Raw genomic sequence first — 19,759 nt, 5'->3', positions numbered from 1 at the left:
AGAACTCCAAAATGGGAGACGCTAATTTCTCTGTTGAAGTACAAGTAATCTTTGTTTAAATTAAAGCATCCGTCCTCTTGATACAGTGTTTCTCCTGTTTTGTTTTCATCTCCTCACATTACCAACAGTAAGGTTGGTACCAACCAAACTTGCAGATCCAAAAGACATGGCAAAACTACTTCCTCAGATTACTAATCTCATTTACCATGAGCATTTTCCTGCTTGGGGAAATCTTGATTTCATCTGGGGCCTTGATGCAGCTGAGAAACTGTATCATAAAACTGTTGAACTAATAAGGAAATACTTTTGAAACTATATGCAGAGTGTTGATTCACTCAATAAAATCTTTCAAAATTGTGATTTGGCAATAAGGGGGATACCTTGGGAAGAGGTAAACACACAGACACATGTAATGGATACCAGTAGAGGTGTCTTTTTGGTTTCTTGCTTTTCTCAACGTCAGAGGTTTTCCATAGAGTTACTGTGACTGGTGTCTTCCTTAGAAGGTTGATGTGTATAGGAATGAACGTTTAAAACATGAATATATTTGTGCACATGTTGCAAGGATCAATTGATTTGGACAGATTTTATTTCTGCAAGACTGATTTTTTTAAGGCTAATCTTTGTTGTTCTCATGTATATTTTACATACACCAAAGAGATATTCTTGTGCCCAATTTGTGTTTTCCCATAGAGACCCAAAAGTGAGTTTTACTCAATTCTCTATTGATGTACAACTGACCTTTCTTTAAATTAAATCTTTTATCCGTTTTTCAGAGAAATTGGCTTTATTTGTTTGTTTTCTCCTTACATTTACCTATGCTGTCAACACAATTGAGAGACTTTCAGACACAAGAAACTGAGCAGAGACCTCCAAACATCAAGGCATCAAACCTCAGAAAAACTCAGAGAAGTATTCTCCTGCCCACCATGCCCACACCTCACTCAAGTTTTGTTCATGCACTCTAAGCTCCACAGTTTTAAGGATCATGAACAGCAGCTGAAGGATAAGGAGATGTAGATCCATTAGGCAAGCTCCACTCCATGTGGTACAGCTTCACCCCATTAATAATTCCTGACAGTGACAATGAAGGTGTTGTGAGCACTCTGAGCTATCAGCTTTGAATTTTCCATAACCCTGTGTCTTGACCGTTCCTTTTTCAAGCAATTTCGACAGCATGGAAAAGCAGTCAGCTGTTCTCCCTTTCCAGGCATTAGTTTAAAGAGATACCATCTTGATTATCCATGCAAGTGTCTCATATCTACTTAACTGCAGGTTGATTTGGTAGATAAGGGTGTGGTTCCCCAGGTTACACCACCGAAGTGATCAATTTATATATGCAGACAGGGCAGTTTTGTTTCCTAGGCTGTTTCTGGGTGCTGCTCCTGTTGTTCAAGTAAGAACCTTCATAATTGGAGTCACCATCCAGCAGAATAGTTACACTTAAAAACTTATCAATGTTCTGCAACACAGGAAAAATATACTACCTTGTCCATGCACCCAGTTTAGCAGCCATTAGCAGTGTTGACCATGACAGTGTCTTCAGAACTTATGCCAGCCAGAAGATTCTGAAATCTGGTTTTAGTATTGTTGCATGCATATGAGCCACATTTGCATTTGTATAAACCCACTTACAGAGTCTGTAGCATTAACATCAGCTACAGCTCTAAGCAACATCTTGATCAAGTTTTCATTCTGTTTAGTCTTTGAGATCTGTTTCATGCAAGAGAAAGAGTAACACAGTAAGACAATTTATCTGTGTATAGTACTAAGTAGTTTTGGCTAAACAGAAACAGATAGGCTTATTGAATTGTAATTTGAGGGTTACACGTACACCTCAGGTGGAAAAAAATCTCAGGTTTGGCTGCGCTTGCCAGTGTCCCCACACATACACTCCACTTACCTTGTTTCTGAGGTTGACGTTGGCATTTCTTTTTAGAAGATAGCTAACAATCCGGTTGTTTCCCTTTTTACACGCACAAATTAAGGGTGTGTCTCCACCTCGGCTATCCTGGATGTTCAGGTATTTACTGTTGCACTCCAAAAGGAGACGAACTTCATTGAAATCGTTATTAAAAGCTGCCTGACAAATGGGCTGAAAAGAGAAGACAATATTCATCAGCACACGTTTCACTAGGACATCCACACCTCCCGTTCTGAGTTATAACATGCACATCCCTAAGACACCGCCAAGCACTTCTGGCAGAGCTTGTAGTTCTAGGCAACTTCCAGCAGATGGTGCTAAGAGACACTCCTGCTGGTGCCACCCAGCGCCTCTCAGCCCTCAGCCTCAGCACTCACAGCCCTTGCACAGCGGAATGAACTTTCTGTTCATTTTGGGCGAAGAAATAAATCCAGTTCATCTGCAGCCATTTAAGAAATGTCTTCCAGTCTCATAGCAGCTGGCCACTGTTTTAAGCAGCAAGCACTGACAAGCCCACGTGTCTCTAAGTTTACAAAAGGCTTTCCCTTTGGATGAGCACTGCTGAACAAGAGGCACTACACCTGACTCGTTAGTTCCCAGAACAGAACCACACTTTGGGTGAAAGTTGAAAAAACACACTCACACCAATGTTTATTTTCTAGGGCTTGAAGGTAGACTTCTTATCTATAAAACATATGCAAAAGCCCTGCTTGGATTTTGAGAACTTATTGCTACTCAAGTCTTTGCTCAGTGACCTAACCTAACCTTTGCCCTTGACCAGACCTGTAATTCCTTCCCTCTCCAGCAGCAAGAACTCAGACTAAGGAGAGGTTGAGAATGACAGGAGTGCTATAGGTTTCTAAAAGCCTAATGAAGGCCTCTCTGATCTGTCTTGTAGCAAAGCCCTTCACTTTTGGTCTCACACTTCTGCATGCAGCACCACCTAACATTCAGAAAAGACGTACACAATAGACCCAACAATGTTGCACAAAACATGCAGTGGAAGGGAGGGAAAAGAAAGAATCACAACACCAAAATCCTACCCTCACCCATGGTGTCTTTTCCCTGCTGTAGCATCAGGGCTAACTATGAACTAAAGCACATGGCTCTGCCTGACTGAAGAAATCAAAGGGCAAATTATGGGGATGAAAAATTGGATTCTGAAGGTTCCATATGCCAATGACTGAGTGACACTCCCCAAAGTCAGGTGTTCCAAGTAAAATTGAATATTCATTTTTTAAAGTGAATCCTTTGTAGTTAGATTAGGATATCTCTACCATACTATTAAATCTTCAACGAGGCCTTCTGAAGAGGATTTCAACACTCAGAATTTAATGCTTCAGGAAAGGTAAGAAGTAATCATAGGACAGGTAATGGTTTTAACGGCAGAGATTGCTCAGTAAAAGACCACCAGACAAGAGGTGCAAGAAAAGTAAAAGCTTTCACTGTCAGGAAGAAAGACAATACCTCTATAGAATGGGCTTTTTTAAAAAACAATTGTGGGTGACATGAAAACTTTATAAAGAAAGAGAACTAATGTACATTAAAACATTAACTAATAAGCATGGAAGATATGAACATCATCTGAACATTCTCTAAGCACCACTTTAACTAAGCTGGGGTATCCTAAATGGACCATGATCTGCGAACAAATCCATAAAAGTAAGAGCTAAAAAAAATCACATTCCTAACACAATTGTAGGGTAGGGGAGAATGATTCCTTAGGTGTTAACTCTATTACCTATACTGAACATCAGCCAAGGATTTGTTCGCAGTTAGCAAACTTGTTTGTTGTTTGCACCATGCTCAGAATCATTCTGCTCTCAACAAAGAATAATAAATATCTTGAACACATAGTTTCTCTATGAAGTCACAATAATTCCACTGATTATTGCATTTTCTTTACGTCCTCAAACAGTACTTCTGTCAGTTTGTAATACCTAAAGTACAGCATTTCCAAGGAAAAGAACTTCCAGAACTTCAAACCTGCATATGGGAGGGTGCGAAGGGAATAAACCAAACCTGGTGAATATCCATATCTTCAATAGCTTCAGTTACTGCACAGAAAATGCTCACGTACCTCTGAATAGAGTATCCCCATGCCTGTTCTTCACTGCTCCCTTTCGTTCTTGTTCACCAGCCCAACAAGTTAACCTCACTTGAAATGCTCTTGAGCTTGTCTGAATCTGGTTAATATTTAACAACAAAATATCACTCTTTCTTAAGCTACATTTCCCCTAAGTGCTTTCTACTTGGTAGCCATTGTCTTCAGAAACCTAACCCAGGCAGGTAAACGTGAGAACAGCAGCTTACGGGAGACTGACAGAACAAGTTACAACACAGTAGCATTTTCCTTTGTCTTTTTTGCAATGACAGCCTCCAGTTGCCTAAAAGGAAAGTAGCAAAACAGGCTGAGAAGGAGAGGGGAGAGAAAGAGAAGGAGAAAGTTTCACAAGTGAAGAAGGGGGTAGGGGGACAAGGAGGGGGGGAAGAAAAAAGAAAAAAAAGAGCATGGCACCTAAAATTTAAATGAGGTAACTATGAATGGTAGCTAGTTTGCCACCCAAGCTCCTTCTGAATCAAACATATTCCAAACCCTCTGCAAGAACACCTCAAGACGCCTACTAGGAAAAGGGAAGCAATTAGATCCCACACCTTTAATGAGAGTTCCCAGTATAATTAGCTTCGGCCTCTTATTACATCAGCCAGCCACTTTCATCATCTTTTGTTCAGTCTTCTCTTCATAGCCCAGCCCAAATAAAACTATTCATCTTTAACCTGCTAATTTTATATATTTGTACATTAGAGCTTCCTTGGGAAGAGTATTATTACTGATGCTTCCATCCCCTTTGAGTGTCTGTGGCTCTCAGGGTAAGATGCTGATAGTATTTCTATTGCACACTCAGACAGTCTTTCTGAGTAGAGCATGTGTATTGCAAGTGCTGGCAGACACCCCAAAATATCTTTTCCCTTTAGAATTTAAATTCATCTTTTCTGTATTTCAAGTATCTTTTAAAAAAAGTATTAAAAGATATGCATGTCATATATGCATCTTCAATCTAAGCCCTCTATCTTACATTTGAGAACATTTATTTCCATATAATGTTCACATTTATTCTCCAGTGAGGTGGAGTACAATACAAAACTCTTATATTGTCTCTATCCTTCTCCGGTTAAAGCAGTAGAGCACCGACTGTAGTCTAAGTTTGCTGGCACTTGTTCATTGTAACATGGAAACATATTAAAACAAAAATAACCAAAAAAACCACCACCACCTCCTGCAGTAAGCACAGCGAGAGCTTCAGGCAACACCTCTCCGAAGATTAACATTTAATCCAGCATCACATCTCAGGCACTCTTGAAAATTACTTAAGTGACTACTTTGGTCCGAGTTTTAGCTAGAGAACAGATAAGCAGCCCACCCATGATGAGGTGTAAGACTCATGCAAATCTATGTAGTTAAAGCTCTTCTGCTTCACATATTGCTTTAGTGTTCTTTACCATGCTTATAAGAGAATCTGAACTGTGAAATTTTAAATCTATTTTTGTTGAATAAGCTGTTTTGTCCAAAAGGTGCCAAGACTCAATGCATTGGCAAACTAATCAGTCTGCAGAGGAAATATGATTCTTACTTTCTGAAAGAATTTAATAACTCTTCAGAGTTTCTTGTGAGCCAGAAGTGAACTAAGAGTTTGTCAGAAGGGCATTCACCAGAGAAGGAATAAGGGTAATTAATTTTTAAATTAAATATCAATTAAATTTCAGAACAGCACATTCCATCAAGAACATGAAAAATTGCATGTCTCCTTAATTTCCAAGCACTACAGATAATACTGCTCCAAATGGCATGAGTTATACTACTCTCAGGAAAGAAAGCTGTGGCCTGCTGGAGTTGTGTGTGCAGAACAGTCCTCAGAAACATGTATTCCCAAGAAGTGCAGTCCTGGAATGGCCACTGTCTGGACAAGAGGAACAATCACTGCTTACACTCCCCCTCAGAAGACTGGTAGCTACCCAGGCACTATCCTTGTGGCACTGCAAGAGTCCCTTGTACCTCTGGTTCAGGATAGGATTAACTCAACATCCTCACCAAGCAAAACAAGCCCCTCCCTGGCACAGAGCAGAGTCTGTGTTTTAGAAAACCTTAAGCTGAACTCAGTGCACCACTTGTGTCACATGAAAAGCACAGGACTTCCCAGCCTTCCCCTTGCATCCTGATGCTCATGTGGTCACTACTGGGTGACTTCTGTTACAGCCCACCCTGTGGCTAAGCTCTAGCATCTCGTCACTCAAACCAGCTGATCCTGCCTGCCCAAGATCCTGACCCCATAATCAGTTCACAGGCAGCACTGCACAATGTGGAACACAACAGTCCTGTAAAAGTCAGCGGGCCCTTACATCTGCACGAACCCGCTGACACATCTACGCATTTTCACAATCACTATTGTCCTATATGGTAACTCTTAATTTAAAGCCGTCCAAGGAACATAGTGACTGGGTAACGCCTCAGCAGACAGAAGCATTTGATAAACAGCTAGTTTATTTCCCATACATGCTCAACCAACAGGTAATCATCTGACAAATGCAGGGAGAAAATTGATGAGAACCACAAAGGTAACTGGGAAGAAGAAGAGAGTTCCAAGATCATATACAGACTATTTCTTAAACAAACACTGCTTTTGTGTTTTACAGGGTTTCCAAAGGAAAAGGGAACACATGCATTCCCCTTTGTCCTCCCCTTTTGTTAGCTGGGAATGCAGCTGAGGAAAGTCTTCTGTATCACTCACTGATAAGGAGTATCAGACTTGCTGAGCTGTAATGTTTTTTGTTAAGAAATCACTTACTTCAATTTTCCACAGACTACACTGTACTTTATAAAGCAGAATTGGTTTTGTGGTGACACTTGGATTCTGTTTACAAAGACTTACTTCACTTCATTTGCCCAAACAAGACAGCAGATGATGATGGTGAATGGAGTTAAATCCAGTCAGTGGCCAGCCGCAAATGGTGTTGCCCAGACCTCAGAACTGGGGCCAATTCAGTTCAATATCTTTATCATTGATCTGGAGGAGGGCATCAGCTGCACCCTCAATAAGTTTGTGGATGACATCAGTTTGGGTGGGAGTGTTGATCTGCTTCAGGGCCAGAAGGCTCTACAGATGGAACCTGACTGGCTGAATCAATGGGCTGAGGCCAATTGTATGAGGTACAACAAGGATAAGTGATGGGTCCTGCACTTGGGTCACAACAGCCCCATGCAATGCTACAGACGTGGGGAAGAATGGCTGGAAAACTGCCTGGCAGAGAAGGATCTGAGGTTGTTGACTGACAGCCAACGGAACATGAGCCAGCAGTGTGGCCAGGTGGCCAAAAAGGCCAACAGCATCCTGGCTTCTATCAGAAATAGTGTGGCCAGCAGGACTAAGTCCCCCTGTACTTGGCACTGGTGAGGCTGCATCTCGAATTCTGTGTTCAGTTTTGGGCCCCTCACTACAAGACAGACATTGAGGTGCTGGAGAGAGTTCAGAGAAGGGCAATGAAGCTGGTAAGTGGTCTGGAGCACAAGTCTGATGAGGAGTGGCTGAGAGAACTGGGGCTGTTCACACTGGAGTTAAGGAGGCAGAGGAGAAACCTTATCACTATCTACAACTACCTGAAAGGAGGTTGTAGCATGGAGGGTTTTGGTCTCTTCTCCCAAGTAACAAGTGACAGAACAAGAGGAAATGACCTCAAGTTGCACCAGGGGAGGTTTAGATTTGATATTAGGAAAAAATTCTTCACAGAAAGGGTTCTCAAGCGCTGGAACAGGCTGCCCAGGGAAGAGGTTGAGTCACCATCCCTGGAGATGTTTAAAAGACACATAGATGAGGTTCTTAGGGACATGGTTTAGTTGTGGACTTGGCAGTGCTAGGTTGACAGTTGGACTTGGTGACCTTAAAGATCTTTTCCAATCTAAACTAATCTATGATTCTATCATTGGCACACAGTCCAGAGAATTTGCTGCACCACTGCACCAGGACAGTTTCAAGGAGGACCTAGCCCCTAGGTTGACTACAATTAATTCAGCAGGTAGGCTGAGGTCTTCAAGCATACTGTATTTTCACAGAATTCATCAAAACAGTTTGCAGGAAGCACATAATCTTGTTAGTGTCCTCTCTGAGTCAGAGTTTACACAATGGTCTCAAACATAATTCAATACCTGAGAATCCCTACAGAAGCACGCTCACTCAGGACAAACTGGTCTTTGCACATTGTGCTGTTCTCTGAACAACAGATTAAGAAATATGTGCGTGATAATAAATACGCACTTTTAAAATCAATTGTATTTTCATTCTAAATTACCTAACAACAAAGAATTGCCCCCAAGTAACCTGCAAACAGTGGTTCAGAAAACAAGTGACAGGTGTGGAACCAGTGACCACGACAGCTTCTGTACAAGCCACAGCAACACAGAACACAAAATAATGTGGTCACAGCACTCCTCAAGACAGGCAGCAATACAAATCAAGACCTGTCACATCCTCAGGGGACAAGAATTCCCAGGTTCTTGCTAAATATCCTAATCTTATATTAGTTGCCTCTTTACCTCTCTTGCTCTTGGCACAATTTGATCTTTCAGAGTATTACATAACAAAGCTGTTTATCAAAAATGACTCCACTCCTTAAATACTGCCAAATCAGCACTTACTTGTACATGCAATCCTATACATACAAACATCACACAGTACTCTACTGTTACTTGTAAATGAATTTTTATTTCCTTCTGCTGACAAGGGTTTCTGCCAGTGAATCCGGCTCCAGTGGAGACAGATTAGGAACTGCAGCAGAAGAGACAAGCAAGGCAGTCAAAGCGGAGGTAAGTGGCACGTACATTTCTGTTCATGGTCTCTTTCTCTCTTGTCTGTTTCCATAAAGACGAGCAGTCTTCCTTTCTGACCTGCAAGCCTGATGTTATGCATCAAAGTGCATATTTGCTGAAGTTGGGGTGAGAAAGAAGCCTTTGACCTCTGCAAGTGGGAAAAGGAGTAACTGATAGTTAATTATGTTCTACTTTTTAGGGTTTTTTCTAAGAATATCACTGTGGATGCATGAAAATCTCTGTATTGAAAGCATGTGCATAAATGGGATATTTTGCTCTCATAGTTCCAATGCATTTAAGCTTGGCTTGTGAGTTAACCAGGAGATCCTGACATCTGCTAGCCACATTAACTGCTCTGGTGCCTCTCTGTCCCAATTACACGGTATGCGGGAAAAAAATATGACCCTCTCAATAGTACACTGATGATTTTCTAGAAGGCTTAAAGCTTATTTTCATTAAATATCAAAAGTCTCCAGAAATGGGTCTTTCCATGTATCTTTCAGGTCTCTTGTGTTACTTTTTTTTTTTTTAATTAAATATTTCAGTTAGTTCCAGTTTGCCATGGTAAATGCTGCTCTTTGGCTTTGTTTCATTACATAAAAGTACTAGATTGATGTTCAAGGGTCCTACAGTCAAGACACTGAAATTCATGAGGCAGTAGGTGCCAAGAGTTAATTGATACACTCTTTCTGATTTAGAAAGTATTGATCTGGAAGTGCCTTAAAACACATGGCCTAAACTACATGACAACCCAATAAATATGACTATACCCTGAAAAAGGCAACCATATAGCTACCCCATTGCCTCGCCTTTAGTACAAAAACAAACTGTTTCGTTCCCAAATGTTGTTTCACATGCAGAACTAGAGGAACATGTTTCACTTCTGTTTGAACTGAATAAAACAGGAGAAAGTGGTGAAGTATCTACTATAAAATGGTGCTTCCAGATCACACAAGTGCGAGGTTTTCTATTCTATTGACAGAAGAATGGAAGTATTCTCCTTCAAAGTGGACGGACTACAGTGAGTTTGAATGCCAATACTGAAATTAAGGGTATATCCCAGTTTTGGTTTAATCCAAATGTTCTAGTGACTCAAAGGGCATGATAGATTTAACCAAAAATAAAAAGAATTGAGAACTCCCTCCCTCATGAAGAAGTTCAGAGAAAGCAAATCTTTTGGCTAACATTTCCAAGCTCTCCAAATCTAAAAAGTCTTACCCATGACATGTCAGTCAATACACTGTGGTTTTATGAACTTTCTGTCCTCTTTGCTGATTACAATGGAAGCTACAACCATAAAGCAGACCACTAACTAGAGAGAATACACTCCATGATTTCTATTCAGAAAATCTCCACAGTAACTATCAGTCAAATGCTGAAAACCATGAAAATACAATCTTTCCTCCAGCTGGCCAAAATACAGATTTACTGTATGGAGGACTGTAAGCTAGAGAGAAAGGGAAGAACTCATGGCACAAACTAGTACTGATATACAAGCATATTCCCCTAAGGTAGGTTCCACATCTTCTTGGAGCCTTTGACTCACTCTTGGCCTCTGCTAAATAGGGTGAGCTGCAGACAGCCCCTCCTCACTCAGGTACTTGTTCTGGCAGCCCCTTTGGGGAATAGACCTTGGGCAACCTTCAGGAGACTCCCCACTTGGGGGAGAGTGGAATTCCACACCATTCTCTTCCTAACGCAAACATCCCTGCATATGTTCTTTCACATAGCTGCAAGATGTGGTGCCTCCTCCTGCTGCTCTGCTCCCAAGCAATTGCCTTTTCAGCAGGATTCACAACATCCTCCACTCTGAATCAAGACAAAAGACAGTACAGGAAGACTCGCAACCCTGAATGCTTTATGAATGTTGTAAGTTGGCTCACTTTCTCTCCCATTCTTTCCAAATTCCCTCTCCAGGTACCACTACAACTACCCCATCACTAACAGTCCCTGACAGGAGGCTAAAAGTAGGGCCCTTTCCAAGGGGTCCCTCCGGCATTGTAATAGAGAGCACGCACGGAGAAGAAACCTTGATGCTCCTATCCAAACAGTCCGAGCTGCCAGAGAGAAGACATCCTTTGCAATGGAGGCAAAGCCTGGTTTCTAGTCTCAAGGGAACCAAAATCATCCCTTTTTCTAACAACCTGTTTCCCCAGTACAGCAGCAAGGGAGGATGAATCCCTTCATCAAACAGCAGATTCTGACAACACAAAGGAATCCAAGACCCCTTGCTCTGAATCTCCACAGATTTCCTCACGGGAGTGGCAAGAGTGTAGTAGGTGCTGCTGTGAGCAAGTTTGTAATGTGACATCCACTCTGCCTGGCTTGTCTATCCACACTTTGGAAAGAAAGGATTCATTATGGCTCAAACCCCACATCTTTGGGCACTGCCACATACAGATAGTGCTGCATGCTTAACCTCTAAAAAGGCATGTCTGTATCAGCCTTGCAAAACATGACCAACTATCTCCCAAAAGGAGAGTCATTCTGGACAATTCTGCTTTGTCCTATAATATGGGGGCAAATATCAGATAACTACCACCTAAGCAGGTCTGAAGAAGACTTGGATGTATCACTTTACAAGACCTGCAATATTTATTCTCAGCCATGTTCCCTGTGGCCAGAAGCCCTGCATTGCAGTCACAGAACAGCCCACTTCCACGCTGCTCAGCTTGGTTACTGTCCAAAGCAGGACAGCTTTATCCAAGGTGTTTAATAGCACCATTCCCAAAATCTAAGAGAACAGATATGCACCCAGAAAAATAGCATAAATATCATCATTCTCAAAAGAGCAAGGCATGGATTGTGCTATCCTGTAGGAATCTTTTTTGGGTCCCCTCCTACCAGTACGACACAGAGTGGAAATGAAGAAGTCAGTGATAGGTTATCATATTCATCTTCCTGGTATGTTCTTGGCTAAGTTTACATTCCTAGACAGAAGCATCATCTAGACACCTTCTCCACCCATCTCTATATTGCACGTGCATGTTGACAAACTCTTCTTTGTCTTCCCACAGAGTGAAATTATCAGATATCATGGATATCCCAGTGAGGAATATCAAGTTACCACAGAGGATGGATACATTCTTGCCGTCTTCAGAATTCCTGCTGGAAGGAACAGCCAAAATACAGGTGTGATACAGTTATGGGAAAGAAGGAAAGTCAGAGAGCCAGCTCTTACATGGGTCTCCCATCTTTCCCCTTTGCACATGCAATGGAATATTCCATATTTTTCCATCTCAGCAAGAGCACCTGGACAGGAAGTGGCTTGAATTCTTTATATAAGTTAAAAAAAATCCTGCAAAACCAGAATCTGCACCCTGGTTTTAACCACACATTTCTTTCTACTATAGTATAAGAAAACCCTTTTCTTTTACAGGGAAAAAGCCTGCAGTCCTGCTACAGCATGGAGCTTTTGGAGATTGTATTCACTGGATTTCTAACCTGCCCAACAACAGCCTAGGCTTCATCCTTGCAGATGCTGGATTTGATGTCTGGTTGGGAAACAGTCGAGGGAACACTTGGTCTTCAAAACACAAGACCCTTAAGCCCTGCCAGAAGGAGTTCTGGCAGTTCAGGTACTCTGTGGAGAAAGAATTACTAAAGAGAGCAACTTTCAGGGGACTAGCAAGATTGGGCAGTTAATATTGGAATGCAGCACCTTTCCCCTTCTTGTCATATGAAAAAATCCCCTTCTGGATTAGATGAAAACCCTACTGGTTTTCACACAATCTGACTTCCAGTGAGACATCCAACATGTAAGCAGACTTGACCGACTCTTTTCCCCAGATGCAGCCTCTTCTGGGTGTGGTGGTCAGAAGAAAGGCTTGCCTATGTGATTGGGACAGGCCCTTCTGGAATCAGCACATACAAAAGCAAAGCTGGAAGTACACAGGTCACCTTTGTCCGTAAAAGCTGTTGGTTTCTTCTTGGGAAAGGGAAAAGGAGGCATCTATAACCTTGAAGTTTCCCACCAGATACCATGTCTCAAGTGCAGACATGAGAGGAGACTGCTCAGCTCAGTTGAAAAATCTGATCTGTCACAACTGAGAGAGAATTTTTATTTTTTTCTTTTTTACCCATGCAGCAACAATTAAGCTAAGTCCTGCAAGAGCCTCAGCTAATGGGCAAAACCTCCTCTGCAGAGAGCCCAAGGTGTCAGGCAGCCTGGCAGTACAGCTGTGTTCCTCTACCCACTTCCCCAACTCAAGCAAGAATGCAGACAAAGCGTGCAGCTTCGTCTTTCTGTGGGTCCTGCTTGGTGCAATGGACAAAAGTGACATTCAGTAACTCACACTGTGACAACTGAATTATTATTTTTCTGTTTCTCCCCTGTAGCTTCGATGAGATAGGTAAATATGATGTTCCAGCAGAGCTGTACTTCATCATGAATAAAACAGGACAGAAGCATGTATATTATGCTGGTCACTCAGAGGCTTCAGCTGCAGGTAATGTTAAGACCGCTTGGGTACAAACCAGTTGCTATTAGTGTTTATGATTTATATATAAGATCCATTAGTAGGTATTGGGGTTTATGCCATGGTGTGCCATTGTCCTTTTACAAAAATACACTCAGAAACAGAGAAGAAAAAGAGGGGAAGCAGCATGTGTCTGCATTCTTAGACAACTATTTTGTTTTCTTCTCCTTTGTGCATTTCAAGAATCTTTTTGCAGAACAAATCATTTAGGCCAAGACATTACTTTCTTTGTCTTTAGATCCTTACGTTTTAGGCAACCAGTTAAATTTCTCACCAAATTCATCTTTGGAGAAATTTAGACATGTTCAGAAAACAGGATGGATGCAGCCTTTTTGTCCTTCCTTCCTTCCTGCCTCACACTCTTGCTTTATGTGTCCGTTCACTCTCACCTCTTTGCACTTAGTTACAAGCAAAAATTCTGCTCTTAATCTTCAGATAATTATTAAGATAATTAAGATCATAAGTAATGTAATTAAGATAATAAGTAATGTAATTAAGATTATAATAATTAATATAATAATTAATATAATAATTAATATAATAATTAAGAAAATAATTGTATTACTACCTGCCAGAAAAAACATATACATTCTTATAGAGTCTGCAAGTTGAAAAACTCACTATTTTATTAGAGTTTGGGGAACTTTAGAGGGTGTTTGAATTAAGACAATCTGATTCATACATCTTCTTCCCAAAACTGGCCTTAACACAAAATAGTCAGTTCCAAGAAAAATCTATATCTGGACATGCTCTAATGAACCTGTATCCTTAGAAGGAATCCCATCTCCCAAATAAAAGTTTCAAGAATCCAATATTTCCCTTAGGTCTGCGGTACAGAGATTGACAACAGCCCATGGACTGCTAATCTAGTCTCACTTCTTTGCTGCCCAGTGTTTTTTTAATTTATTTGACCTGTGGAGGTCTCTTCACTAATTGACTTGTGTCTTCTCTGCTTACAGGCTTCATAGCATTTTCTACTTTTCCTGAGTTGGCTCAAAGGGTGAAATTATTCTTTGCTTTGGCACCAGTAACTACAGTCACACATGCTACCAGTGTTCAGATAACATTTGCAAATCTTCCCCCAGCACTGATCAGGGTATGTCATTCCTCTTTCTAAAAGACAATTATCTGCTTTGTTTCTACCAGACTCACTTGACCTACACAGATTTAATTCAGTGTCTCAGACTTCTGACAGTGCTGTTAGACTTCAGACTTTCCAAAGAGCTAGGCTGCAAGGCTTTACGTGCTAGCTCTTTTGCAGCTTCTTTAAAATAAAAGGCATACTTCTACCATTATTCATTCAAACATTTTTGAAGGAAGCTCACAAATACCAAAATAAAAGGAGGCTAACGTAGTCTACTAAATCTAGCCTTACGCACTGGTAGGAAACTACAAATAAGATATTTCACATCTTAATTTTATTAGACATGCAGTTCAGTTTTGCTCATGAAACATTTTCTTGTAAAATGATACATGACACTTAAAGAGAAATACCTATTTCACAGCAGAGTTTGTCAATTTAATAGAATTTGCTGGGAATGGTGGAAATTCTGGGTGCTATATGTTATGGCAAACTGCAGGAGCAGATCCTCTCTATGTCCAAGCTGTACCCATTATGGGACTATAGAGAATCCAGACCTACACAATTTTCATTTTTCTGCTCCCTCTTTACTTAGTAGCAATACTCATGGTACAGTCTGTGCACCTGCCTGGAATAAATATTAGGTCAAAAAGCTACTTCCTTTCCTCTGCAGTCATGAGTGCAGCCAGCCGCTCTTTGTCACTGAGGTCAGCGCACTAAAGCCAGAGGGATAGTGACCTCAAGGACTCTTGCCTAATAAGAAGAAGCAGGAAGAACACATGGTGTGCACTCGGAAAAAACTCACTTTAAAGGACACCAAGATGAGTAGCAGTTTCAGCCATCTTATAATGTTAATAATTAAGAGTCAAGGCTATTAGAGAAGAGGGAGGGAGAGTTGTCTGCACAAAACAATCCTGCAACAAGAAAAAAAATGTACATTTTTCCTCTCCTTAGCTACTACTTGGCTGCAAAGGTGCTCTTCACCAGAATGAACTGCTGAAAGGCCCTCTAACACAGTTCTGCAACTCTCTGGGAAAGGTTTGTGGCTGTCTGCTCTGCTTCGTAGGTGGAGGCAGCATAAAAAATATGAACACGGTAAGCATGTCCAAGAACACCTTAATACAACTAAAGCAAAGTAATTTTGAAGGCAAACAATTTCTCTTCCTTATGCCTATATACTGTTGCAGGGACACAGAGAAATGTATGGGGTCTTTCAAGTAATGCCAACTAGGACCTCAGCTAATGATGAGATGTGCCACCCAAAATCACACAAGGAAGAAAGGCAGAATTCAGAATGGTCACAACTTTCATTAACGTCCCTCAGTGTCCCCTCTTCTGGGGCTAAGCCCAAGAAAAGTTGGACAGATAACAAACCTTTTACAATGGAGAAATGAATGGAGAATGATCTTCTTTCTTTTCTACAATTTTCCTTCCTAAATAGGAAGACACACAGAACATCTGAATGTAAGAGTTTATTTCTTTTTAGTTGCCACACATCAATACATTTCCAGCCAAAACTCAAAGCTGTTTCTTCACACTTCTCTCAACAGCAAGGTCTCATTTCTGTACTCTGGATGCTACATTTTTTTTCTTGTAGACCTTCCACATCTCTGTTCTCCAGTGTCCTTTGGTCTTTCAGACTATTTAACAAGTATTCCCATAAAACCTCCCACATATGTAGCCTGATTATGGTACAAGCAGACATGCTATTTATAAACAATCCTTCTCTACCAGTGTAGTGCAGCACTGTTTGAAAGCATCATACGAATCATAGAAACTGGCAAAAATAAAGGTCATCCACAATTCCCAAATGATGTTTTCCGTATAATTTAGGACTAACATGGGAAAGATGCTCCCGGAAGGATAAAAATAAACATACTTATTGCTACTATAAAATCCGTATTTCTGAGTCTCACATTCTTCACAGCTTCATTCTGTCACAACACTAGAGTCACGGCCTTTCTAACACTTCTGCTTTCTCTCCAGAGTCGAATGGATGTATACATAGCACATCATCCTGCTGGAACATCAGTACAAAACTTTATTCATTGGCATCAGGTATAACTGTGTACTGACATATAAACAGACTCTTACTACGGCTTTTGTATGCAGCCAACAACCCCCAGGGAAGTCCAGAGGCAACAGATCTGGGAAACTGTCCATCACATCTTCTCACATGCTACCCTGAGCACCTGCCACAGAGGGAGCACTGCTTCCCATGGCCCACCAAACTCTACCTGAATTGTCCCTTTGGCATCAGGCACTGAGATTTCCCCTGGGCACGTCAGGCAGCTCTGCATGTTGGGCTTCAATGGCTTCCAGGCTTCAGCTTTATTTATGTACATCTTTGCCTTGAGAGCTGCAGAAGGGAACGTGAGCATCATCCAGGCACTTAGCAGGCAGTAGGAGGATAGTGGAAACTTGAGCGGGCAGGGGATGAGCCAGACAAAGAAATAATGCAGGTTAAACTTTTCTCCCAGAGGGCTAATTGCAGCCTGGATCACCTCCCAAAGCCAGTTATCCACACAAGCACTTCTGCTGGCACAACGGCAATGTGGGGAAATGCCTCTTCTTCTGGCATCTTATGCCATTCTCAGACCTAAGCTTGTCCTGCCTGTGCTCGAAATCAGACCACGGCAAGAAAGCAACAGCTCAGAAACACATCACTATTCATGCACAGAATCGTGGCCACTTCTGCCAACATTTAAATTTATGCATGCTCCTGCACACACCCCTGACTAAAATTCCCAGGATCCAGATCACCAGAACCCAGAGCCAGAAAACAGAGACCAACGAACAGATTTCTAGCATATCCTCATTTACCTAAAGGTTTGGAAAAAACAAATACATACATGTTTTCAGTAAGACAGATTTGTCTTTTATTATGTTGTTGTTGTTGGGTTTCATTTGTTTTTCCTTTTAGACAAGGCACATTCAAGAAGACAACAGTTTAGTCTTAAACTAAGCGCAGACCAGACAAAAATGACACATAAAAGGCAAGATGTGTGAGGAGGTATCATATAGACTAGACTAGTAATAGCCCTGACATACCTCTGTATCACAAACAGGGACCCCAGCTTTAGTTAACTGCAACAGTCAGGTGAAATATTAATAACAGAACATACCAAGGATGAGGGCTGAGGAACAGGAGGGATTGTTAGCAATGGGAAAGGCGATGAACCTGCTTACCCTATGATCCATCCTCAGTGTCTCTGGAAGTCTGCCCACTGCCTGAGCCTTGGTTTCAATCACAGGCAAGAAAACATCTCCTGCACACTGTCTCTTAACACTTTCATTTTATCTGTCCTTGTTACAATATCAACAGATGGCACATGCAGACAAATTTCAAGCTTATGACTATGGCTCTAAGGAAAACATGAGGAAATACAACCAGGTAAGGCAATGCAGTTTTCCTGAAAACTCACCCTTGGGTTCTGGCAAAACTAAGAAGAGAAAAGTTCAGATTTTAGCACCTCTGAGGGCTAAGGAGTGGGAGAGTGGTCTGCGCAACACTCAAGTCCTAGGACTGAGTCAGTATGGAGCTCTTCACTTCCCCAATAATTCTCAAGGTCTGCTCTTCAGCTAAATACTGAAATGGGAACAAACAAACAAACAAACAAAGTGGAAATGCATACCTTGGTTTTGGGAAGCTGCTTACCACAAACATAAACCAGACACGATGATTCAGTGCAGAACAGTGGAGACTTCTGCTTCTGCTGTGGTTAACTAATGTATCCTGTATGGAAAAAAGGAAACAACCACAACTTGTTCTGTATGAGCTTTGGTCACTGACTCCTCAATACTTCGAAGTGCTGCACTCCTCCTGCAACACTGATAATGTGCCTGACAAGTTTTTGGATTTTGATCAGATCAGTTGACTTGTAGGGAGTTTTCTGAGTCAGGGCAGGTTGTTTTAGAAGTGACACATCATTTTACAGGTGGAGAATGAATCTAAAGTTTTCTCAGATACCTTCCATCCACACATACAGCCTTTAAATACTGTAGTTTAAATTTTGGAATGGGCAATGTTTATTCCCAATGCTTCGGGTGGTTACGAAACTGCCCAAAAATGAGAAAAAGACAGAACCACATATAAATAATAGGGGTTAATTTAAAACCATCTCGTGCATGGTCCCTTACCATCCCATAGACAACTGACAATCCTGTATTAAGTCGTTTGGCTCAGGTCTCAGCAGATCCCCATTCTACTCTTCTGTGTTTCTTTGATTTCCTCTGCAATGACAACCAAGGCAAGTATGCTCACGGGCTGTCACTCCATCAGTAGCAACACTGTGACCTCGAGAGAGTGTCAGGTGAAGTCTGGAACAACCCAACTAAAAGTCTTTCACTCCACACCCCTTTAAGGCATGAAGAGGACCCTACATAAGCCCAAAATGGGACACATGTACACAACAACTTTGCAGTCCTTGCCTGATAAACACAGACACTGCTCTTTCCATATCCCCATCTCTGAAGGGCACAAGCAGATGTCAAACTGCAGGACAACTCAGAGCCATTGATTACAGAAAGACACACGAAGGGGATGGGTTGTTTCCTTTCATAGTCAACAGGGAATGAGGTTAGGGAAATGGACACTAGGTTGGTGGCCTTCATCATTACTGGGTTTTTGTACGGAGTGCAGAAGGGAAAGATTCTACTCACACAGAATCCTTTCTCTGAACACAACTTCTGACACAGCAGCATTCACTCAGGTCTCTTCCCTTTCTTACAGTCTACTCCTCCTGCATACAAGATAGAGAAGACAACCACACCAGTTGCTCTTTGGAGTGGTGGACAAGACAAACTTGCAGATCCAAAAGACATGGCAAAACTACTTCCTCGGATTACTAATCTCATTTACCATGAGCATTTTCCTGCTTGGGGACATCTTGACTTCGTCTGGGGCCTTGATGCAACTGAGAAAATGTATCGTAAAATCGTTGAACTAATAAGAAAACATCCTTAAAGCTTCACACTGGGAATTAATTCATCCAATAAAAATCCCAAAGATTTCTATTTAGCAGTAGAATATGGGTGTAGGGATTGGTATAGGGATTTATAATCTACTGTCAATTAGTTTGCAATTTTTTTATGTTGTTTTCCATGGTGCTACATTATTTTGGTGACTGTAGTCTCTCTGAGGAGGTTGAGGTACATGGGGATGACTGCTGATATTAGGAAAAGCACTTCAGGGATCACTTATTTTGGAATATTTTACTTATATAAGACAGATTTGGATACAGCTAATATTTCATTTTATCTTCCCTTGTAGATCAATATTACATATTGCAACTGACACAGAGGGGTTATCCCGTGAAAATCCCCAAATGGGAGACGCTAATTTCTCTGTTGAAGTACAAGTAATCTTTGTTTAAATTAAAGCATCCGTCTTCTTGATACAGTGTTTCTCCTGTTTT

At 41.3% G+C, this 19,759-nt stretch overlaps 2 protein-coding genes across 2 annotated transcripts; one reads left to right on the top strand and one right to left on the bottom strand.

Moving 5' to 3' along the window:
- Positions 1-1,309: 1,309 nt before the first annotated feature.
- Positions 1,310-2,119, bottom strand: LOC308042638 (ankyrin repeat domain-containing protein 22-like; the record flags this gene model as incomplete). Its single annotated transcript, XM_080348226.1, has 3 exons — positions 1,310-1,462; positions 1,636-1,713; positions 1,904-2,119. 3 exons carry the CDS (start codon positions 2,117-2,119, stop codon positions 1,310-1,312), a joined length of 447 nt encoding a protein of 148 aa, XP_080204352.1.
- Positions 2,120-10,520: 8,401 nt separating this feature from the next.
- Positions 10,521-19,308, top strand: LOC308042265 (lipase member M-like; the record flags this gene model as incomplete). Its single annotated transcript, XM_080347533.1, has 9 exons — positions 10,521-10,652; positions 11,801-11,915; positions 12,163-12,361; positions 13,122-13,231; positions 14,221-14,357; positions 15,297-15,437; positions 16,329-16,400; positions 17,668-17,736; positions 19,075-19,308. The coding sequence occupies 9 exons, from the start codon at positions 10,521-10,523 to the stop codon at positions 19,306-19,308; spliced, it is 1,209 nt and encodes a 402-aa protein (XP_080203659.1).
- Positions 19,309-19,759: the final 451 nt, after the last annotated feature.

The sequence above is a fragment of the Nesoenas mayeri genome (genome assembly GCF_963082525.1).
Source record: "Nesoenas mayeri genome assembly, chromosome: 7".
Classification (NCBI taxonomy): domain Eukaryota; kingdom Metazoa; phylum Chordata; class Aves; order Columbiformes; family Columbidae; genus Nesoenas; species Nesoenas mayeri.
This window is presented reverse-complemented; position numbering and strand designations above follow the sequence as displayed.